The sequence below is a fragment of the Dermacentor silvarum genome, chromosome 8 (genome assembly GCF_013339745.2).
Source record: "Dermacentor silvarum isolate Dsil-2018 chromosome 8, BIME_Dsil_1.4, whole genome shotgun sequence".
Classification (NCBI taxonomy): Eukaryota; Metazoa; Arthropoda; class Arachnida; order Ixodida; family Ixodidae; genus Dermacentor; species Dermacentor silvarum.
Window position 1 is genome coordinate 137,293,709 of NC_051161.1, and position 24,984 is coordinate 137,318,692.

Consider the following 24,984-nt stretch of genomic DNA (forward strand, 5'->3'; position numbering starts at 1 on the left):
ATATGGGGCAGAAACGTGGAGGTTAACAAAGGAGCTCGAGAACAAGTTAAGGACTGCCCAAAGAGTGATGGAACGAAAAATGTTAGGCCTAACGTTAAGAGACAGGAAGAGAGCGGTGTGGATAAGAGCAAAACGGGGAAAGCAGATATTATAATTGACAATAACAGAAGAAAATGGAGCTGGGCAGACCATGTAATGCGTAGGATGGATAACCGGTTGACCATTAGAGTTACAGAATGGATACCTAGAGAAGGGAAGCGCAGTCGAGGATGGCAGAAAACTAGGTGGGGTGATGAAGTTAGGGAATTCGCAGGCGCAAGTTGGAATCAGCTAGCGCAAGGAAGAGGTAATTGGAGATCGCAGGGAGAGTCCTCCGTCTTGCAGTGGACATAAATATAGGCTGATGATGATATACATATATTGACACGTGTAGGTGTTTGTCTTTCTCCGATGCCCACTTTTCTCCGGCTAACAAATGTTAAACATTGTTGCTTGGCGCAGGCCGCACCTGCATGTATCGCAAGCTCCTCGAATGTTATCTGTGGTTCTATTAGTTCTTTGGAGCGTAAGCTCTTATGGGCTCATTCTATTAGCCGTTCTATCCGCCGCCGCCGCCAGTGGTGTCCGGCTTTCGTAGCAGCTATCGTCGGGAATGAGAAAAAATACCCAGTTCCCGCAGGTACGAACACGGGCCCGCTGCGTGGGAGTCAACTGCACTACCACTGAACCACACTAGCTTTTTTTGCGGTGTGGGTGGGAATAGAACCCGGGCCTCCGGGCTCGGCCACTTAATTTTTTTTGTTTCAACCTAGCAAGTACCAAGCACTGAAGCGTTTTTAACAGGTTTCGTAACCACAGAGAGAGTTTCGTAACCACACATCTACATAAAGACCAGTCTTTGATGCAGGCGCTTCTGCTACACCTGCCACGTTTTGCTAAACTCATCTTCACCATCAAGCAGCGAACGTGTGCATGCAAAAGCATCGCAAAAGGGGGTCCATGCCAGTTTCACGTTTTCTAGAGCTAGCATGTAGTCAGTTCGTGATCTCCAAGTTGCATACAAACCTAGCATATAAGGGTTTCAACACAGCTGTTGTTTTTCTGGTGTTCCAATGTAAAAACTTCACCTCTTCAAAATTTGTGTATATCTGTCCATCAAGCACAATTCGTATGTCGTGCCAAAAGTGTGCTGCGTTTGTACAAAACAAAAAGACGTGTTGCAACGATTCTGGATAGGGGCAGAGCGCGCAGTCCGTTGACCACGGCACAAAAAAAAAACATATTATTTAATAAGGCCTTTTTTGGTGCCGTGGTCAACGGACTACGCGCTCTGCTCCTATCCAGAATCGTTGCAACACGTCTTTTTGTTTTGTACAAATGCAGCACACTTTTGGCACATGTTTCACGGGTAAAACTTCGACATGTAACTTATCAAAAAATCTTTAATCGCTGTTTTTACAGGATATTTCGAAAGACTCGGGATATTTTACAGGATATTTTGGTGGTGGAATAACATATCTATAGTAGGGGCTCTTTAGTTCGGCATTTTTAGGTACTCTTGAGAAAAACGCTGCTCAAAGAATCGAGCTGCCTGCGCCACCTCCCTGTAGCATTTTAGGGTGTGCACACGTGGGACTGCTTGGGCATCATCAATCCACTCACCTAAGTAGACACCGTATAGTTTGAAAGAATGATGTATACTATCATTAGTATGGTTTATGAACAAGAAAAGGTATCTGAACTTTTAGTTTTACCTCTACGTTTACAAGCCCTATGCCTCCTTTCGCCTTACTTAAAAGTAAATTATCCCAAATAAATGTTGCGCAAATATATAGTACATGATTCACGTGTGCCGGCAAACAGGGCATAACCTGCGCTGAGTACCACACAGCGGGAAAGAACACAGTATTGCACACAAGGGCTCTGTTCATAAATGGGTCAGTTCTTCCGTGCCGCTCCGAGGTAGCTATTCATTTCGGACGTCCACTTAACATCAAGAAAGGCGGTTGGTTTAAAATATCATACACCTAGTCATGCACCCGCGCACATTTCACAATTCACTTTAGCACCAGACACTTTATAGAAGTCCATGACATGCTGCACTCCTTGGCGTACTACTTCTTTAGAGGCACACATAAGCGTAAGGTCGTCGGCATAGGCGAGGACTTTCAAAGAGGTATCTGCGAAACTGAAGCCTGTTATGTCACCGTCGTTCAGAATCGTTCGGCACAGGGGTTCCAAGTACCTAGCAAAAAGCACTGGTGACATGGGACATCCTTGCCTAGCGGACCTGTTGAGCTCTATTGTCGGCGTTGTTTGCCCGTGGATCACTAGTCGCGTCGATACTGTCAGTAGCAGACTCTTAAATATTTAAGAAGGTGGTCCCCAATGTTGCATGGCTTAAGCAAGGTGGAGAGAAAGTCACGTGCTTCTCTGTCGAAAGCCTTGCTCAGATCAACTTGCAAAACCGCTACTCTGGATCCATCAACGGGAGGTGGCTTCGCACATCATTCGCATGACATGCAGATTATCACTCATGCGATGTCCTTTGATGCCATATTGTTGATGGTTCCAGAAGATTTTTGTAAGGGCAAAGTAAGCCATCTAGCTATAATTTCAGCTAGAATTTTGTAATCGGTCGTAATCAGTGGTGTCCGGTTTTCGTAGCAGCTATCGTCGGGAATGAGAAAAAATACCCAGTTCCCGCAGGTACGAACACGGGCCCGCTGCGTGGGAGTTTTTGTAAGGGCAAAGTAGTAAGGCCATCTAGCTATCTAACCACTGTGGTTCAGTGGTAGAGCAGTGGTAGACCGACAGTGAGCGTATATCGCTCACTGTCGGTCCTTGCCTTTTCTTCTTCGGCAGTAAGACAGTAAGACCACGTTCGCATAAATGGCGACAGCAATCCTAGTTTCGCAATGTCATCGTACATTTCGCGTAGTATTGACACTAATTCCTGTGAAAATTTCTTGTAAAAAGCTGTGCTGAGTCCACCAACTGCCGGTGATTTCCTTGGTTTTCATTTACGAATGGCCCATTCTTTTTCACTCTCTGATGTGCACTCATCCGTTTGGTGCTTTGTCTCATTTATTCAATTTAACAGACGAATTTAACGAACTCTGAACTTATGCAAATACTTTTGCAAGAGTTCAGAATCACATGTGTTACTTCCATATTCCAAGAGGTCCTTGTATGCTTCAGTAAAAGCAGCCTCGATGTCGTGTTGTGATATGAGAATGCTGTCGTCGCTTTGTAGTGCTTCCACTCTGTTTTCTTGCCCAACTGTCTTTCTTTCGTGTTGAAAATCTAGTTTTTTGCGATTCCGCCCTAGACCAGATCATAGCGCCTTTGTACTCCTTGTGCAGGTTTGATAGCAGCAGTCCTTTGCACTCTTCGATGTCTTCTATAAAGGTACACGGGTGACAGTTTCCGGCTTCGAGTAGATTTTCGAGTTCTCATCAAGCTCACCTTCTCGTTATTCTTTAGAGCTGCTTTTCCTGACCTTTTGTAAGTAGAAGCATCTTACATTCTTCTTTTAACTTTTCCTACAATATGGTGCCTACGTTTCCTCTCTTCATTCTTTCCTTGATTAAATTCCTAATACTGTCGCATATCTTTGTCATCCAGCAGTCTGAGCTACGCGAGCCCTTGCTTTCATTCAGCGGAAAAATGCGCTATAAACGCACCCTATAGCACTCGAGGAAACACGCGATGAGATAGGTGCGCGGGGTATCGTCGGTACGTGCACACTACGCATTGCATTTGCATATTATTACACCTGGTGGCACGCCATGTAGCAAATGCGCAGGTAGCGGTACAAGGTAGAAGGTTTGAGGAAGGAAAAGAAGTTTAACATGTGTCCAAAATAATAGCAAAAATACATATTCTGTGCCTGATTAAATCAATCTGGCTTGGTGACTATATGTCCCCGACTCGTTTGAAACGGGATGCCAGTAAGTAATAATCATAATCGTCATTAGCTGGATAGGTAACTGTTTGTCACCACTTGGTTTTAAAGAGGATGCGAATAATTCTATGATCATTATCATCTTCATTAGTATCGTAGCATGCCTCTTGTCATGGGATGTGAGAAGCGCGCGGCGTATCGTTTTTACGTGCAAACTTTATATTTTAGTTGCATAATAATACACCAGGTGGCACGCCATATAATAGTTGCATAGGTAGGAAGAAAAGTAGGGTTAAAGAGATGGTATACAAAAATGCTACGAAAAACATGTATAGCGCACCTGATGAAACAAAGCAAGCTAGTTGACTGTCACCGTCCCGTTTCAAAGGGAATGCCATTAAATCAACAGCATCATTTAGTATCGTATCGGGCCATTTGTCACGCGACGTGACAAGCGGCACGTAGCGTCGATACGTGCGAACATTGCATTGCAGTTGCACTATATTTCACCAGGTATCCCGACATGCAGCAGTTGCATGATGCATGTAGTTGGATCTGGTTAACTCAAGTAGGCTAGGTGACTATTTGTCATCACCCCATTTCGAAGGCGACGCCAATAAACCACCATCACCAACAGCTTGCCACAGCTCGCCGTCGACGCCGGACGGGCAGTTGAAATTCTCGTGGAGACAACGCCAAGAGACTTCGCTCCGAAGACCCTGTGGTGCTTGGTGCAAAACAATTTAACTCCTATGCAGCCTATTCTTCAGCTTACGCTGTGACTGTGCTGCGTGCGCTGCGCAGACCTGTGACTTTTTTTATCCTTCGCCGCCAAATTGAAGAAAGGGAACACAACATTGGGCGGTCCTGATATCAGGACAGCTGGAGGACACCTTATAACGCTGACTGGAATCTGCACGGCGAGAGTGACAGTGCATGACCGGACACACACAGCGATCCTCTTTATTCTACAAGAGTACTCACGCGACGTATTTTAGGCATGGACTTTCCGAATCGACACGGTGTAGTCATTGGCCTAAAGTCGAAGTCGATAACCCTGTCCACACACCAATACCGCCGGTGAGAACTTCTAGACAGTGTGCCTTGAGTGCACTGAAGACCAAGTCAGCATTCCGCCTCGCACCATACATCTACATTGACGTGTACCTGTTTCACTGACACGTGTACTTGTTTATCTTTCTCCGGAGACCGCTTTTCATCGGCTAACAAATGTTAAACGTTATTGCTCGGCGCAACACGCGTCTGCATGCATCAGAAGATTCTCGAATAGTATCAATGGTTCTATGCGTTCTGTTTTGTATGTTGTCCCCGTACATTGTTAATCTGATTGTATGCACGACTCGAATTGTGTAGTACTTTCTGGAAGGCTCGATGGCACTAGCAATTACACTGCAACGTTCGACGAGTCATCTATAAAAGCCTACACACTGGGCCCACAGATCCAGATTTTCGACAATCGCCGGCTGTGTTCGGCGCTATCGCAGTGCTTTATGCCCCTGTTACACGGGCACTTTAATGGCCGTTAAGGAAAAGGGCAGTTGGCCTTAACGGCCGTTAGGCGGAGTCTTCGTTCCGCCGCCGTTTCATTTCCGTTCTGTCGTGAAAGAGACAAGATGGCGGCCACCAGCAGCAACGGGTCCTCGCTGCAGGCAAGCAAGTCCCGTGATAAATCGTACAAACGGAAGTGAACCGACTGAACATGGAAAGTGCCATGTGAGCGCAGCCACCACTGTTCCGTTAATTCCCACGGCCGTTACGTCGTTCAACTGCCGTTTGCGTTAACGGCCGTTGAAAGTGCCCGTGTAACTTGCTCTTAGGGCACAAGTTCGCCAATAAACAGTGACTTTCTTCATTCACATTTTTGCTACTGTGTTCTTGACTGTCACTACAATGTGACGTCTGTTGGAAGTGCTTCGCTGTGTAATGGAAATCCCCTGCAGTCATTTCAGATTGATGTACCACTTGGTTATAACGTTAAACGTTAACATATGCAAACGCATGTCGTTTATCCGCAGCCATAAATCTCTCAGGTTTGCGTACATAGTTAATAATGTGACTCTAGAATCAAGTGACACTTATAAAGGAATACCTCGGTGTCATTGTGCCAAACGACCGGATCTTCCGTGCGCATGTGCATAACACTTCAGCTTCTTACAAAACTTTAAGCTTCCTAAAACGTCATTTGTGGAACCGTCCAAGTCAAGTAAAATGACTGGCCTACACGTCACTTGTACGATCGAAAATTATCACACCTCCGCAGTCTGGAATCCGCATCAAGCATATCTCATCGACGCTCTTGAAGCAGTACAAAACCTCGCCGCTCGATTCACGCATTCTTCATACTCATACGACATCTGCGTTACATCACTGAATTTACTGCCTGGGCTTCGTGGCCTCTTTCTACGTCGGTGCATCGCTTCGTTTTGTCTTTACCACAAATTCTTTTACACTTCTAGACTTCATCAAGCACCCTATACCACGCCCGCATCCCGCATATCATACCGGACCAGCCACCCGCAGCAGTTATCACGTGCACGAACATAACATTTTAGCCTCGTTTTTCTTCTCATGGCGGCAGACTGGAATGGCCTATCATTATCGACATAACATGCCCATCCATATTTTTGAAACGCGTAACTCACCATCTACAACTAAGTTGTACTTGATGTTTCATTATATGTACGTGTTGTGTGTTTGTATGTGTATGTACACCGGGCGACAAAATAAGCCGGGACATGAAGTCTGAGAAAAAGCTGAATATCTTCGTAGCCTCACAACGTAGCCAGGTATTTGCATTTCGGGCTTCGACTAAAATATGCTAACAATATTGTCGTATACAGTTTTACTTGCTACTGCTACAGGCTACGAAGATATTCAGCTTTTTCTAAGACTTCATGTCCCGGCTTATTTTGTCGCCGGGTGTACATATATACATATGTCAGCATTTTTAGGCGAAGCATCTATTACGATAGCTAATAATGGAAAGCTATACGACTTTCCATTAATTTTCTCTCGCAATAGATACTTCGCCTTTCGGGACAAACTGCGACCTTTGTATTTTGTCCGAGGACTCAGTTGGCTGAAGTGCTTGTTTTTCTCTCCTTTTGATTATAGGGACAGTGGTCTGAAGTCATAGTCATGAAATTCGGCCAAGAGATGCTTTCCTTCATCAAAGAGCATGTTAAAGAGAATGATGAGAGGTGAGTGAAAGTTTCAATTTGTCTTATCCCATTGTATTGCTGACATTTTGTTATTACTTATATATTGCCATATTTTATACACTGCCACTAAATTATCAATCTGTGCCAAGTACTAAGTGCAGTGTGTACAAGAGTTATGAATGTGATTGCCCTCAGCCATGGCTTATAAATAAATGTGGTCACCTACGTACTTAAAGTGGACGCACTTGCCGGAAAGTGATTACAACCAGCATTTCTGCCCAGTCTTGGTAATGACTGATGGTGGTTATTGCGATGTTTCTTTTACTCGTTCCACATTGGCCGAAGAAAAGAGTAAATATTTCTAGAAACGGCTGTCTCCTTTCTCACCATTCTGCGCCCTGCCAGATACGGAAATGAACTAAGCATGATTTCTTGTTCTCTCTTTGCATTAATGAGTGCATAGCTATGGACACGGCACAAAAACAGACGAACACTCAAATAATGAGGACATGCATGAAACGCCAAGCTGCAACTTTTGTTTAATTACTCAGACGCACATTCATTAAGTGTAGCCTAAGCGCATGCTGCATGGCGAGTAAGCATGCTGCGTGGCGAGTAAGCATGCTGCGTGGCGAGTAAGCATGCTGCGTGGCGAGTAAGCATGCTGCGTGGCGAGTAAGCATGCTGCGTGGCGAGTAAGCATGCTGCGTGGCGAGTAAGCATGCTGCGTGGCGAGTAAGCATGCTGCGTGGCGAGTAAGCATGCTGCGTGGCGAGTAAGCATGCTGCATGGCGAGTAAGCACGCTGCGTGGCGAGTAAGCATGCTGCGTGGCGAGTATGCATGTCTGCATGGCGAGTATGCATGTCTATATGGCGAGTAAGCCAAACAAGACGTAGACAAAGATGACCATCGCCGTTTGTGCTCACGATGAAATACAACTGAGGGGCAGCAGTTGCATGTGTCCTTTCAGTTGTCCATTTCCATTGCCTGCAAGAAGGGTGTAAGATTGGGCTTGTTGGTAAAACATGCTTTAAAGTCAGGTTAACAGCACAAGGCCACCAGAGAATAGAGAAGTCTCTGTTCTCTCTTCTGCCCCCACTGGTGGCCTTGCGCTGTTAACCTCACTTTAAAGCATTGTCTGTAAACGTACCCTGGTTGTGAAATGATGGAAATGTTTGTAAAATGCTGACAAATGACAACCCCTGCTTATCAAATGATTGAAAGGTTTGTAAAATGCTGCCAGATGATAACTTATAGTATTGCCAGTGTGTGCGAGCAGTCGCAAACTCTACAATGAAGGCCAGATGGCCTCAACCTATTGCGGTGCATTGATAATGGTGCTTCGTGAGCCTCGTATTGGGTCATCAGCCTGCTTACCAAATGTAAACGTTACCAAACTAAAAGGAATGAAATACAGCACTCGGTCGCGATGACTGACCCAGGCGATGAAACAAACCCGGGTGAAGACTGGTCCCTTGTCCAAATGTGGGGTTTAAATCGACATTTCTAGTTAGACTACTCCTTAGCATTGCAGGCGCTATAGTGTTATTCAAAGAATGCCGTCAATTGGACCACGTTTGTGGTACCCTGTGGTATATAAACGCGCTACTTTTTACACAACCGTAAAGCGGGACAGAACACGCACCGCCTTGTGTCATATTCTGTGAGCTGTGTGTTCACGTACGTTGTATAGTTGTGTACAAAACAGCGCGATTTTCCAAGACTGTGGTTTTGTGCCAGATTGAGCACCATCATTTTCTTTTTTTCCGCCATTGATTTGTCTTTTAACGCCAATAATCGCGCATGTGCCGAAAACACCGTCAACCTTAGCTTTATGGTATACATTTCTGAGATTGTGGCAAACGATATGCATATAAGTTAGGGTCACCATCGTGTCTTTGCATGCCTTACCATGTGAACGCATTCGTTCAGTTTTCTTGGCCTTTTCATTGAGGTTCCTAACGCTGCAGCCATACGTTTCTATAGTCGGATACAACTTTAGGAGGCAGCGGCATTTGCCCCTCAAACGCGGATGCACACGAGCCTCCACCAATAGGCGCGCACTTCAGGTGACGTTATGAGCCAGACGACCGGTGTCCCCGCCGACGGAGAACATGCCTAACATGGCCGCCCTCGCTTCGAACTGGGCCGAGTCGCGTCAGCTCTCTGCGTCTCCCTTCGTCAGAGTGAATTCGAATTTTTTGTGGTGGTCTGTCATGCCGGAAATATTATTGTGAGCTTACGATGCACAATTCGTGCCCCGTGCGTTTGCTCTGAGCCATGAGCCGGCGAAGAAAGATTGCAGCCAACATCGGTGACGCTGCGCTGTGCTTCGTGTGGAAACAGGATCCCGCGGCGACGTACCGCTGCAAACAAATATCGTGCGTGTTTGTTCCGTGGTGTTTTGTTTTGCTCCTAAGTGAAGTTACGACGAGGAGAGTTCGCCAAAGTCTGCTACCTACTGTGAGCGGCGAGTGTGTTTGTGTACTGTGCCCCTGCGTTTCTCGTCGGACGTTGTGAAGTGATGGAGCAAAACCATTATCAGGATAAATGAGAAACGCGTGCGCGGATGAAACCAACCTGAGAGTTTCTCAACAGAAAAGATTTCTGAAAGCAACCTCCAACGCAAAGATTCGTTTCTGCCAGCTCAGCGTGCAAATGACCGATCGTTGGCAGCAGTGTGATAAGATAGCCGACCGTCTAGCAGGGTCGTTCGAGTGTTGTGTAGCACCGTCGATTGATTGCTTTCCGCCAATGCTAACAATCAGTGACTAACACGCGCTGCTTAAACGAATGTCATTGGATTGGTAACGGTCAGGCGTTTGGAAGCATGTTTGTTTTCTTAATGTCAGCCTCAATGCTAATATAAAATTATGACTGATACACTGGTGCCGTTACAAGGGAGCTTGGCACGAATTCGCGTCGCTGTGTGGCTTAGAACTCTTCGCTCACTGCGCGCGCCAGCTGTAGAAAGCCTGCTGTGACACAATCGCGCATAAGCTGTGCTGCCAGCGCTCGACTTGCTTTCTCACAACACAGCTTTGCGCTTTGTCGTGATATGTCGCTACTAAAAAATTTCTATGAGAGTGAAGGCAACGGAGCCAATATGTACATTAAAAAAAAGTACGACAAAGTAGGCACAGCTGCTTGTGAGCTGACTCCTAATGGTTCTACTCGCGTCTGCTTTAAATGTGTGTGCGTGTTTTCTTGTGTGTTTGTGTATATTTGTTATTTTGCCCTTGTTTGTATTTTAGATCTTAGTTTTCGCGATCGCGTTTGTGTTCATGTGTGTGAATATGTGAGTTCTTCAGTGCGTGTATGTATTTATTCCTATTTCTATCGCTTTATTTTTGCATTTGTTCTTGTAAGCATGCTGCAGCTACGACTTTCTTTACAATTCCATTAACTCGTCTCATTCAAAGCACCAAGTCCTGTGAATAGCAGGGCTGGCCTCTTCTATGTCATTAAAGCTATTCTCTCTCGTCTACCTTGCCTCCTCAGTCTGCCATCTTGCTTTGTTTTATCCTACTATTCTGACCTTGCTTCTTGTGCTGTTGCCGCAACGTGATTAACCAACTTGCACCAAAGAAAGTTCTATCAGCTGTGACAACAGAAACATTGACAGATACATAATGTTAAAAGCATTACGTGTCTTGCACAGTTACTTCGTCTCTTACCCCTGTTAATGTATTTATGCATCATTGCATACGGTAGCTTGCCAGAAGTGCACATGAAAAGGTGCCATATTGTGAAACAGCACCTTGGTGATTCCACGAGAGATCAACGCGGGTCCAAAAATTCATATTTTAGATTTCATTCAATATTTTATATTTTGTGCGCATATCACTCGGTAGTACGTAAGTGAACTTGCCTTCTTTGACAAATGGATACTTTAGGAGAAAAAAAATATCGAAGTTCTTCAGGTTGCAGGCGCCATTTTCACAACAATGCGAAATACAAAATATTATGGCTACAAAGAATGCATTTTCTTCAGTAAAACGTATACTTAAAGAAGAGTCAGCAAGCGTTGTTTGAGGCTTCTGTGCAAAACGGAAGTGTTTTAGAAAACATTCCTAATTTGCTACACTTTTGGAAATTTGCTATATTTACAAATTTTATCTACTAAACTAATGCATATAGCCTTTTGAAATTTTGTGGGCTATGAGACCTTAACCTATTCAACGATGTTGCTGAATATTGTTGTGGTAGCACAAAGTTCCATTTTTACAGTTTGCCTCAAATGTGAAGTTTTGACGAAAATGAACACTATTAAAAATCAAAATACAAAACCCATCTTAATTTTTCTCAAAATTTCGAAAACACCACAGACACTGGAAAAAGAACATTAAAAAACATCTTGCATTATTTTGTTTTTAATGATACTATATGTGGTAGAAATGAGAGCTTCGCCGGGATGCAGCAAGGTGCTAAGAAATAGGGACATCGGGGTAAAAAGAACATCTATGCCTCTGAGGCAAGCCTCTGACTTGTCTAAACTTGGCCATGATTGCGACAAAAGGGCATGGTAAACTATTAGACAATTTGGTAAACTATTATTATGATTGCAAGCACGCAGTTCTCGAATGCCTAACTTTCTGACGTAAATTGTGCTACTGGGCCATCATTCGCGCCCATATTTTGTTAGCGCTTTCAAATTGGTAGATTTCAAATTGGTAGAATTAGCGCTTTCAGTTGGTAGTGTGTAGTAGAATGGGGAGTGGGTCCGTGGGAGGCGGTGGCGAACCGGTGGTAAAGCGAAATACGTTGAAAGTTGCTGGCGGTGTGGCCGCCGCCTTAAGAGGAAGCTTTAGCTTTGGTGCTCCTAAGTACATGCAAAACGAGAACTCGTTTTTCTCGGCAACCACTGCACCACATTTGATGAAGTTTGTTGCAGTTGAAAGAAAAGTGAAACTCTAGTGACTGTTGGTTGCGATTTTTTTTATTTAAGTCGTCAACTGTTTAATAAAATTGACAAAATAGCAGAGCTTCAGAAAACGAAACTATCTAATTTACAACTCTAACTCAGCAATGAAACATGATATCACAATCTTGTACACTGCAAAGAATAGTAAATCTAAAGTGGACAAAATTTCTATATTCTACATGTCTTTAAAATAGACTACTATTTTCTGTGTAGAACTTGTGCAATATCCTTGTAAACAATGTAACAAATTCATGTAAGAAATAAATTCGCATACCAAATTTGTCTGCTTTGAATGCTCTAATATATGCCGTTCACAGGTCTGCGATATCTGTTATATAGGTGCGGAACTACGAATTTGTAAACTTTGTGCCTCTATTTTTTTCAAACTTACCAATCCTTGAAAATTCCAGTTAAATAATGCAGGCCAGAAATCGACATTTCGCGTCCGACAGTCACTAGAATTAATCTTTCTCTACCATGTGCAACAAATTTAAGTAAAATCGGCCCGGTGGTTATCTCAGAAAATCGTTTCTGCGTTTTACATGTATTTGAATAGGCGGCATCGGAGTTGGGCCCGAGCTAAAGCTTCCTCTTAAGAGCAAGCTTTATTAGATTCGCTTCATTAGATCTGCGTGATCTGGCCCTCTGGATCAGTTGGTCTTCTTGAAAATGCGGAAAGAACGGCCATTGCTGCAGCGCTTCGTAAACTGAGGACGCGTTCTCAGCCCGCAATCATCCATTCGTATTTGTCAGCGGTGCTCCAACAATTATCCCGTGCATTGTATGGCAGAAAGTTCGGCCGACAGTCATTGATGTTAGCTAAGGAGCTCAGCAATACGCATTTCATTCTGAAGTTTCAGTGGATACCGCCACATGTTGGACTTGCAGGCAATGATGCAGCATATTACATTAAGAGTGCCAATGAATCACCCCTTAATATGAAGACTTCTCAGCACTTTGAATATCACCTCACCATCCAGGAGTGGTTTAAGGAATCCGCCACGCAGAAGCTGTACGCTGTTTCATAAAGTAAGAACTTGTTCCGCGAACCCCCCTCCCTGTTAACGCGGAACAGTTCATCTGCACCTGCCAATACTGCAATAAAAACAGAAGCGCTCTACTTGAGGCTTCGCACAGAACACAATTTCCTTAAGAGTGTGCGAAACAGGTAATGTTTCCCAATACACAAAAGTTGCTGAGAGAGGAAGTGTCGCATCTCTTTCCACCTGTTCAACCCCCTTTTATTGCGATAGCAATTATATGGACACTCAAAAGCAGATTTCTGCCGTCGGCGTCGCCGTCGCCGTGAGGTTCCGTATGACGTCAATGGAGATGAAATCGTCGCCGCGGTAAGTGGTTCTTGAGGGAAAGGGAAAGGTTAGCGCTATCTTCTGCAGCCCTTGAGGGAGCACGGCTCAGCGCGCGCCGAACGCTGTATGTGCGAGTGAAAGGGAGCGAGGGACGCGCGCTTTCACGGGGAGTGAACGCACGGCGGAGAACAAACGAGCGTTCTGCGCTGTGCTCCTTTAACCCTTTGATGCCCAAAACTTTATTTTTATAAGGAGCATCACAGGAACTCTAGCATGCATAAAGGACGGACCAAATATGCGAATTACGCTGTCAGAAAAAAATTATATTTATTCATGGCTGCCTATTGAGGTGTTGCTCCAGAGCAACGTTGGGCATCTGTGGTCCTACTTCACATGGAATGCTTGAAGCAGTTGCGGCTTGGAAGGAGACATAGGTCACTATTAATTATTCCACTATTATTTCACTATTATTTTATAATTATTATTTACCTTTATTATAATTTTTATTATTATTATCTTTATTATTTTTTAAAATATTATTTCCTATTCCATTATCATTTATTCCAGTCAGTGTCATCAACCGAAAGGTCTTCTTTCCTCCATGTTCTGCGAACGTTTTCTTTCTTTTTCTTGCGCTGAGCCACCGAATGGGCACGAGAAGTAACCGGCAAAGCTTCAACATTATCGCTTGACATTCCATCGTCATCCCCTACGCATGGCTCTTAATCGCGAAGATTGGTCACTATTTCTAGTGGACAGGTATCAATCAATTTTCGAGCATCTCTCGGATCATAGCCGAGGTCATCCGGGTCGCTGTCGAAGTCAGCGTTAGACAAATCACCGTCCGGAAGGAGGAGGAGGAGAGAAAGAGGAGGCAGGGATGTTAACCAGAAATGCGTCTGGTTGGCTACCCTACTCTGGGGGACGGGAAAGAGGGAATTGAAAGATGAGATAGAGAGAGGAGGGGGGGGAGGAAGGACACGGTGAGTTCGCGCACGCACGCGGAGGGCCTGAGCAATTCAAAGGCGTTCACATAGGCCAGTCGTCCTCAAGTAAGGCAACAGTGCCTTCACAGCTTTGTGGGCTGACGAGCGATGGGGACGGTCTTCACGGAGCACCTGCACGGACAACGGTCGATCGTCATGTCGTCGCAATGCGTTCGATAAAGTTTGTCTTTCCGACTGAAATCGAACGCAGTGACACAATACATGTTCTACGTTCTCTTGGCTGCCGCAGTCGTCGCACGTGGCACTTTCGGTCATTCCAATCAAAGCACAGTACGCCTTCGTGAAAGCCACTCCCAACCACAGCCGGTATAGAAGCGATGCCTCACGTCGGTGAATCCCGGGTGGAGGTCGGAGTTGGAACGAAGGGTTCTTGTAGCCTCGTGCTCCTTATGAGACCTGCGGACCGTCCGGAAGAAAGATAAGCTCCTGAATTTCTTCATGAGTCAGCCACTTTTTTTCTTTTGACATCGCCGTGTATATATGAAAGACAAAAATTGTGACCTTATGACGAACCCTTATTCTGCTCGGTAGAATGAACACTCTAGCTATTGCTTTGCTTTACCTTCAGCACAGCAAAAAACTGCCACAAGCGATATCTGTCTACATGTGATCACGCCTCCGCATATGCCCGTTGTTGCTCCTGGGCAACACCACTTTTGGCGAGTAAAAGTTTGTTGTGCAAATTGCAGCCACACCGTTTAGCCTCCTCATAAATGTCGTACAAGGCCTGATGAGCTATTCTAAGTCTGGCAGTTGTCACAGTAGTGTCCTATACCGCCATAGCTGAACAAATTTACTCGCGTGTGCGGTCCTTGCGCTGGCACCTCTCAGAACAGTCAAGAAAAACAACAAAGCAGCGGTGCTGCCATCTCTACGTATTTACTTCAAGCATGTGAGGCTCGCTAGTCTTGGTACATTCCATACATGGCGCCAGCGGTATCGTTCAGCAGGGTGCGTTCAAGAAAAAAAAATCACAGCATATCCACGGGGTGAATGATGATGAGTGGGCGATGGTGGTGAAAAACATTTCTTGACCTGGTTGCAGAGAGGTGATTGGGTTAGGGCCCTATTGGCCTCCTCCGCTCACAGTACTGGGTGGAGCCCCTATTTCGGGGCCCCATTGGCAAGCAACGCCGCCCGCGTCCGTTGAACCAAGGCCTTTTGGCTCTTGAGGTCTTGACAGCCGAGCAGGGCCGCCTCCCAGTCCTCTCTGGTGGGATTGGGGTTGGGGGGGATGGATGGGTTTGAATGGCACGCCCATACTATGTGGAAGGTGTCAGCCACCTCCCCACAGAACTGGCACGCACCGTCAAAGGATGGGTTGAAATGCTTCAGCACCGCCGGGCACAGTACAGTGTTGGTAAAAATTTTGATGAGGAGGCGCTCGTCAGCGCGATCCAGTCCCTTACAAGGGGCCGGGTAACGCCGGTGCTCCTCCTTATAGTAATCGGTGATTTCTTTGAATGAAAGGGCCAGATTGTCTGACTGGGAGTAGGCTTCCAAGGACAGGGAGACAGCCCGGGGAGAGAGTGCGCGGGCGGCCTGATCGGCCTGTTCGTTTCCCTGGAGTCCCTGGTGACTGGGGGCCCAAATCAGGTTACGCGGAGTTGGATAAAAGTATAGACAGCTAGATTGGAGTATGCGCTGGGCAAGCGGGGGGGCCCACCCCAGCTCATAGTTCCGACAAGCCCCTCGCGAATCGGTGATGATGTGTGTCGACGTGGGATTAGTGAGGGCCAGAGCGATGGCAATCTCCTCCGCGTGTGTTGCGCTGTAGGCTTTAAAAGTGAGCCCGTTAACTGTGTTAGTGTTGTGTACGACTGCAGCCGTGTACCACCCCCCGTGGTGTGGGCCGGCAACGTCCACGTAATACACGTGTTGTTGGTGACCATAGTGTCGCTGCAACGCTTTCGCGCGCGCCTGGCGACGACCGCTATGGTCTTCTTTGGACATGTTGCGGGGAAGGGGTCGGACCCGGAGGGCGCGTCTCCAGGGTTCTGGCACTCTCACCCTTTCCTCAATGTGGTAGTCGTGTTTGATGTGTAGCCGGTCCAAGAGGCGGCGACCGGACGGGGTCTGTGCAAGACGCGTGTATTGGTTGACTAAGTGGGCTTCTCGAAGTTCCCGGAAAGTATTCACCAAGCCCAGGGCCAGAAGTCTCTGGTTGGACGTGGTGATCGGGAGGTCGAGAGCCCGCTTGATGACTTTCCGGTGGATGACCTCCAATTGGTCATCATCGTGTTTGCGCAGGTGCAAGTAGGGGGTCGAGTAGAGGATTCTACTTGTTACGAAAGCATGGGCAAGCCGCAATGCATCCCTGCTTCGTAATCCGCCCCTCTTGTTGGAAACCCGGCGCACCATGCGGCCCACCTGGTCTCCCACCTTGCGAAGTTTGGCCAGGGTGGTGTCGGCCCTGCGTTGGTGGTGTATGAAGAGGCCAAGGACGCGGATCTCCTTGGCCTCCCGGATCGGCCCCGAGGGGAGAATGATGCGTAGCTGAGTTGTGTCCCGAGGGGAGGGACGTAGGTGGACAAATTCAGATTTAGCAAGGGCGCACTGGAGTCCGCAGTAGGTTGCGTAGTCGTCGACTACGGTTGCTGCTGCTTGCAGGCAGGACTCCATGTGGCCCAGGTTACCTTGCGTGGCCCAGATTGCGATATCATCCGCGTAAAGAGCGTGATGAATACCAGGCATAGAAGCCAATTTGGAGGGAAGATGAAGCATGGCTAAATTGAAGAGGAGGGGAGACAGGACCGCGCCTTGAGGTGTTCCCCTCGAGCCGATTATGTATGGTCCGTGTTCCGCATATTGTATGCGTATGTAGGCTTGGCGTTCTGTAAGAAATTGTCTTATGTAATTGAATGTTTTGTGGCCACAGTTGGTGTAGCTGAGGTGGTCTAGGATTACTTCGTGCTTGACGTTGTCGAATGCGCCTTTAAGATCCAAGGCCAGGACCACCTTGTCATTGTGGGGACATTCGACAGGATCTAAGACGTCACGGTGGAGCTGCAGAAGTATATCCTGTGCTGACTTTTGAGGGCAGAAACCGAACATGGTGTCCGCGAAAATGTGCTGTGTTTCGAGAAAGTCGGATAGTCTGTCTCGCACCATCGTCTCCATCAACTTGCCGACACAAGACGTGAGGGAGATGGGGCGAAGGTTCTCCACATCAATAGGTTTGCTGGGCTTCGGGATGAAGGTCACGAGAGCCGACTTCCAGTCGAGAGGGAGAGGAGTCTCACCGTCCCAAATGTTATTGATGTATTTGAGGAGCGCGGCGTAGGCTTTGTCGGGAAGGTTAGCCAAGAGTTTGACCGTAACCTTGTCGCACCCGGGTGCAGTGCCACGCTTCATCTTGCTTAAGGCCGCCCGGAGGTCATGTAGCTGGAACGGGGTGTCCAGCTCCGTGTTCTCTTTGCCTGCATACGAGTACGCGGTTGTCCGGGGGTCCTTTGTGGTGCACAGGTATCGATCCCTGAGCGTATGCGCTAGCTGTGTTGTCGTTCCTGTAAAGTTGTGCATGACCCTATGTAAGTGGCGTTGGGTTTGCGTGCGTGTTTGTGTTGGATCGATGAGAGCGCGGAACAGGCGCCATGTGTTGCGGCCAGACATCTGGCGCGCAGCCGCGTTGCACCGGTCCACCCAGTTAGTGTCGGCTAGCTGAGCGGCATATTCCGCGGCCTGCTTTGTGAGTTCGAGGATGCGCTTCTTGAGGCGTCTGTTATGTTTCTGTTTCCTCCATCGTTTGGTGAGGCTGCGGCGTGCCTCCCAAAGATGAAGGAGGTGATTGTCCACGTCCATTTGTGTGTCCGTGAGCTGTATCTGCTTTTCGTGTTGTCTGAGTGTCGACGAGAGCGCTTTGGACCAGGCATCGTAGCCCGACTGGAGGGGGTCTACGATAGGTAGAGAGGTGCGGAAAGTCGTCCAGTCCGGCACACGAGCTTGTGTTAGTGAGCGTTTTAGGGGACGCATGTAGATTGTTGTGTTGATTATACAGTGATCACTACCGAGAGTGTCCTCTGTATTCAGCCAGTCAGCATGGCGTATGTTGCGTGTAATTTTGAGGTCCGGGCAAGTGTCTCGTTGAATTGAATTGCCTACACGTGTTGGGTTGGCGGGGTCAGTGTGGAGGGTGAGTCCAAGTGTGGAAAGAAGTTCCGCAAGCTTCCTCCCATGCCTGTCCTCCCGGGGGTACCCCCAGAGCCTGCTCGGGGCGTTGAAATCGCCGACGATCAGGAGGGGATCCCTTCCCGCTACCTGCATGGCTTGCGTGAAAATTTCGCTGAACGTAACGCTCTTAAGTTTCGGGGGGCAGTAAATGTTCAGAATGTGTACAGGTGGGTCAGACCGCTTTAGAGGCAGCACCGACACCATCGTGTACGAGAAAGGCGGTGTTGTGGGGAGTGTGACCTCCTGCGCAGTATATTGCTTGTGAACAAGTATACATGTCTGCGGGTTGTGTTGAAATGTAGTGTAGTTGGTGAGTTTCACGCCGGCGCCGGGTTCCTGAAGGGCAACCACGGCGACGAGGAACTCAAGGGTCTCAAGGTAGAGGCGGAGATGAGCCCGCTTCTTGCGGTCCTTGAGACCCCTGCAGTTCCACTGTGTTAGTGTAAGCGGCTGAGTTGCTCTGGCTCGCGACTTAGGGTTGGGGGCCATGGTCGGATACGGAGGGTGGGGTTACGTTAACACTGCCTAGTCCGCTAGTGCCCGGCGCAGACGTGCAGGAGTCTTCCGAAAAGTCAGACTCATCGGGAATGACCCTGTTAAATTTTGAGGGGCGGTTATCATCCCTGATGGGCCCTACGCGCTTAAGGACGCGCTGATTGTCTTGTATCCATTTTTGGATAATGCGAGTTACGGCTTGCGTCACCTGTGTGATAACACTGTCCATCTGACGCGCGATGGTGTCGTGGATAATTTTGGGGAGGTCAGCCAATTGTGTTTCAATCGCGGTCACCTGGGTCTCCAGGGCCGCGACGCGACTCTCTATAGGAGTAGGAAGCTCCCTGTCTGTTATGTTTTCTTCCTCAACGCTTGAGGAGAGCGGAGTACCGAATTGGGTTCTGAGCGAGTTTAGCTCGCTGGCTAGTTTTTCATTTTGAACTCGCAAGAGGGCGAGCTCGCGCCTGAGTTCCTGCGTCTCGGCGGTGCTGGTGGGCGAGGAGGGGTGAGGGGGAGGAGAGGAGGCGACCCTTGCCCAGCTGCCTACCTTAGGTTGGTTGCGGGCGGCGCCGCCAGATGGAGCGCTGAGAGCTGGGAACTCCGCTTCTCCAGGTAGTGGCGTGTTGCTGCTGCTGTCTTGTCAGGGGGTGACGTCACGCCGCGGCTTGGCGTCTCCTGGTTGACTTGCTGCCGCCCGGTTGCGTGACTCTCCCGTGTCGCGCCGGGATTGGCTCCCTTGGGTGGCGTGATTGGCGCCTTGCCAGCTGGCTGGCGCCTCGATGTTGCGGGGGTCCCCGATGTCCTGGGCCCTGGCTGCTGAAGCCTGATGAATTTCCCGGTGCATTCGCGGGAGCCGGTGAGGTGCGGGCCCTCGCAGACTATGCACATTGGATTGCATTCGTGGGGGGCCATCCCCTCAGTACCAGCCCCCACGTTTTGACCACAGAGGCCACATCTTTCGTTGACCGGGTTGGGACAGTTGTCCGCCCGGTGCCCCAGTGTGCCGCAACGGTAGCACGCTGGCACTGCCTTCTTGTACTCCCTGACGGGAGTCAGTTCTGCGTTGTAGTGGACGTAACGTGGAACATTTCGTCCCTCGGAAGTCAGCACAGCCACATTGGAGTTTCCCAGCTTGCGCACGTGTACTAGTTCACCACCGCGCCACTGCACACTATGTTTCAGGGACTCAGTGGTTTCGAGGTTATGCACAGAAATCACTCCACGACATACGTCACCGGTGAGCTTGAGGTGTCCGTGAAGCGGGAGCGGTCCTTTGCTGGTGTTAAGTTGAAAATCCGTTAGCAGCTTCTGAACTACCTCGGGATTCTGCGTGCCACAGACGATGATGTTTTGTTCCCAATTCGGAGAAATTGTGATGGCGTTCATGTGCTGCCTACCGATGAGTTGGGAAATGGCAGCGCCGAGCTCACCTTGCTGAAAGGTTGTCTTGAGGGCGACCGTAGTGCGCGGCTTGAGCACGATCACGTAGTCGTTGGGATTCATCCTGACCGTTGGCTTTGGCGTCCACTTGGAGACTGGTGAAGAAGTCTTCTGTGGAGCTTTAGAAGACGACGACGGAGCGGGAGCGTCTCCCTTGGCTGAATTGTTGAGAGGAGTCTTGGACGCGGCTGCTCCTCGTGCGTTCTGCCGGCGGCGACGCCGGCTCTCGACGACTTGAAAAATGACGGCTTGCTCCGCCGAAATGTTGGGTGGGCCATCCTCTGGTTGGTTTGCAGGGATAGACGACCACGACAAAGTCGTGGGGTCGTAGCCGCGTTGTTCAAGCAATGCCATGTTGAGAGGTTGGCCGGCGGGCGTCTCCGCAGCCAGCGGCGGGGGAGCTGGAGCCGTTAGGTCCAGCTCGGCCACTACGTGGTGATGCGAAAAGTTGCTCTAAATGGCCGAGAATTGGGCGTACCTGGGTAAGATCGGTCTCCCCAGGATCCTGCTGACTTCCCGGATGCAGCCCTGCAGGTTTCGTAGGGGTTACGCATAGATTTCCGCGGTTCCAGCCGAAAATCGACGGAGCCGATACGCCTCGCGTCCGATCACTCCGCGTCTTCCTGAGTGGGCGAAGCTCCGGAGGGAATCATCGGATCTCCCGCTTAAGGGGACGCTAGCACAAACGCGTTAGAAACGTGCAGTACTCTCTAGTAAGGGGGAGCGGCCACAGCGTCTTACGCAGCCATTTACACATGCCGGAACGTGCACCGCGTTTGCCGACGCCATCACATGACTGCTGAGAGAGTATACCCCCCGTATTCATAAACGCTCCTCGACTTGAACTTGATTTGCCACCGCCTTGGGCAGCGCGTTCGAAACGCGTTGAAGGTAAGGCGGAGAGGCCGCAGCGTCTTACACCAGCTTCTTACACGGGCCGTAACGCGCTAGCACAAACGCGTTAGAAACGCGCTAGAAACGCGGCCTTTCGTTAATGTTGGGTATTTATTGCCATCGTGGTGCGTGTGTCTATGTGCGCTTCGTGGCGTAGTGGGCTAACGCCGCGCGCTCGGAAGCGAGGGGTCCCTGGTTCGATTCCGCGCTACGGACACAACTTCGGAATCTTTTTTCTCATTTTTCTCAGACTGGTTACACACTACTACTGCGACGACGGGGACGGAACGGGTGCCGCTATAAGGAGCTTAGCTCCTAAAAAATTGTTTTTAGGCTGTTGCTCCTGGGCAACAGTGGGCACCAAAGGGGCTGCAGAAGTAGGCGTCTCTTTCATCCTCTACAATCACCATATAGCAAACGTGCCTTCTTCCGACGCGCGAAAGGCCGTGGGGAAGGGGGAGGGAAGGGAGGCGACGTTTAGCTGCGGCACCAAGTGCCTATTTATATCGGAGGCTCCGGCAACAGTCACCAACGCCGCACGCATTTTGAGCGAACGCGGGCAAAACGCCGACGGCGTCGACAACAGTTCTGCGTGTTGCCGGGGCTGCTGCATATCCAAGTTTATACAGCTGATAAAGCTGCTATCATTACTCCGTATAGCTCTCTTCAAATTTGCTTTCGGAATTGATGCTTCGCCTTTCAGGTGAAACTGCGACAACTTTTTTCTCTCGCGATCCGGCATGTGCTGTAGCATTTCCGTCATGATAGTTTTACCAAACCACTCGTCAAGATACACAAATCTTATTTATACCGACAAATACGTGTTTTAGAAGCAGTCAATTTATTGAGCGGGACTGTTTCTTTAGTCGCGGAGGAATTGGCTGCTGCGCTTCGGTCAACTGGGCGGGGCGGGGCGTCTCCTGTTTTCTAAAGTTGTACCCGACTATAGATGTAGAGCGAGTGCGTGAGTCAGCTTGCTTGCTTCGTGAAGCTAAGTTCGCATTGGGCTCATATGATTTGACTCGTGTGCTCCAGAAGCACGAAGGAACAATCGCGCTCGTCAGCAGCATTGAATATTGTGATTCGAATGGAAGGGACCGGTTTGTTTCTCTTCAATTCATAAAACCAGCAAACATTGCTACAGGAGAGATGTAGTGCAAGGGCATAAAGTGCAATAAGATCGCTGGTAGGTGCATGGCAGTGTAAAAGGTCTCATGTAGCCAAACAAACTACTTCTATAGCAATAAAAACGCAGGAATCAAATATATTGTCACAATCAGTAACCACTAAGCATTATTCAACATTTTCAAAGTTGCAGTTATTTGCTGACTATGCAGGAAGTTCTGTGTTTTCTTTAGCCAGGTAAATAAAGGCAGTTTGATCGCGAATCTGTTAGCCCCTAGTTGGTCGGGATTTTCCGCGACGTATTCCTCACGGAAGAAAACAATAACAAGAAACCCTTCAGCAACTGAAGCGCGCAGTGCATACATTCTTTGGTATCACGCATGCAACATGCTGCGCAGCATTCGTTTCAATAAATAAGCACGAAACAAGCGTCCAAACAACATCATTGACGGTAAGGTGCTCCTGCTAACAATGCGAAGCACGTAGCGCTTCCCGCGCACGTTTCCGGGTGAAGATTACTGTTGCGCAAGCTGCCGCGGCGACGGCAGCTGGACCTTGGCTGTTGGCCTCCAGTGATGACCTTCAGTGGAGATTGTTAGGCATATAAATGTACACGGACGTTATATTGCTGCAAAGTGTGTTACATCGCTATGCTTTGCTGAGAGAATGTTAGAACTTTCTGCCGAGAGTGGACATAAGTGCATTGTCATTTTTTGTTACTGTAGAGGCGGTTTTCTTCTCAGGTTGAACTTCCGACATACACGTATCATGCTTTCACTGAGGACAGAGTGACCAGTCTTTGTTTTCTGGCCGCAGGAGTGTCTACCTTTTCGAGTACGTGCCATCTTCCCGCGAGGTCGTCTGCAAGCGCCTAACCGATCCCGGGAGTCGATATGGTTTCCCAGATTGGTTCCTAGCGGGTTTCGAAGGCTGTTGAAGCGTCCAAACCAGCTGCGCGTCTCATCCCGCCTCACACGGTTCTTTTATGACAGCATTTTTTCTGAAGGCTTATTTCTAAGACAAAGGGTCTCGTATTTTCTGGTCACCGCGCAAAATCTCTTAGTGTAATTCCTTCAAATGTACGATGGCCTACATTGGCTCATAAAAGGTGCAAAGCGCATTGGTTGTCTGTCACTTTTTTTTCAACTTGTCACTGGTATTTATAAATTGAGAGCTTGTGATTTTTACACGTGATTACAGCCCTCTACAAACCGTACAATATTTCTGTGAATTACAGTGCAACGCAAACACATGGTTACAGGTATCGTAATACTCATTTCGGAGGAAGGCATAAAAGTAAAACATTTTCTACACCAGAGCAGTTGTCCTTATTTTCTTTGTTCAGATGTTCGCAGCAGTTGTTCCGCGTTATTTTGCGAACATACCGTGCGTTGCACTTCTCCAATTGGCTATTGCTTTATCGAAACGAGCGCTCTTTTCATCAAGCCAAATATCCAGTTGCGAAGTTGCAACCGGTTGCAACAGCAACACAACGAAAGTAGTGTTCGTAGAAAGCGAGCACAACCGGAGCCTATTTCATCATCATCATCATGTTTATTTCACCAGGGGATACACAAGGTGAGAAGGTAGAGCCGGAATAAAAGCCGAAATTTGTTCGGCTTGACAAAGCTCCGGTCTCCCAGGCAGGCACGGTATATAGCGGCTGGTGTATCAATACAATCATGCATAAAGTGTTGATATAGGAGTATTCCAAGCACAAGTACATGCAGATACTTTCATGTTATTGTATAGAAACTAGTTATAATACAGTTCTGTAAAATAACTCTCAGTATACAATTTCAATCTGTTATCTCGCATATTATGATTTGAGACAAACTCAATCGCATATAACATAACAATGCAAAAGCAATATATATATACACCCACCCACCCCCCCCCCCCCACACACACACACACATATATATATATATATATATATATATATATGTGCATAACAAATTTCACAAAAGTATACAATAAACACAAGTTACCATCAGGAAACCTTTTTTAGAAATTATTTGACATACTTGGAAATACATATGCAGATCTATGTTAAAAATAGAAAAAGAAAATCTGTATATAAGGCTGCTCCTTTCGCGACAGATACCTCAGCAACGTAGCCTATAGGGCGTCATCACATCCTCGAAGTTTAGAAGCGCGAAGACGCGCTTTGCAGCATCCAGTTCACAATGCAAGCCCTGCCGCGCGGCCCGTGCGCAATCGTTGCAGCAGAAACCTGGATTCTGGGGTTCATAGTTAAAAAGTCTGAAGCATAAACACAACGAGAGCACATAAGTTCTGCGGAACTGTTAGAGCATTTAACAATACACATCTATAAGAACAAATCCAATATTTTAGATTTGTTTAGAGATAACACATCAACATTTTCTTGGTTGAAATACTTAAGCAGGGAAGGTAGTGTATGTTTAAGGCGTAGACAGCCATAATTAGTACGCGAGAAAGGGATCTGCCATGGTGCCTGGTGAGGATATGAATATGTACTTCTACTTTCTTGTAAAGTTGCCAGGG

The 24,984-nt window shown here is 47.8% G+C and overlaps 1 protein-coding gene across 1 annotated transcript in view; it reads left to right on the forward strand.

Annotated features, from left to right (window-relative positions):
* The window catches only part of LOC119462446 (uncharacterized), a 120,993-nt gene extending 97,233 nt beyond the window's left edge, over positions 1 to 23,760 (forward strand). The window contains exons 6-7 of the mRNA XM_049672033.1: positions 7,043 to 7,128; positions 23,272 to 23,760. Of these exons, the coding sequence (XP_049527990.1) occupies positions 7,043 to 7,128; positions 23,272 to 23,392 (207 nt within the window). The 3' untranslated portion in view covers positions 23,393 to 23,760. The remainder of the gene's footprint in view (positions 1 to 7,042; positions 7,129 to 23,271) is intronic.
* The last annotated feature ends 1,224 nt before the right edge of the window (positions 23,761 to 24,984 follow it).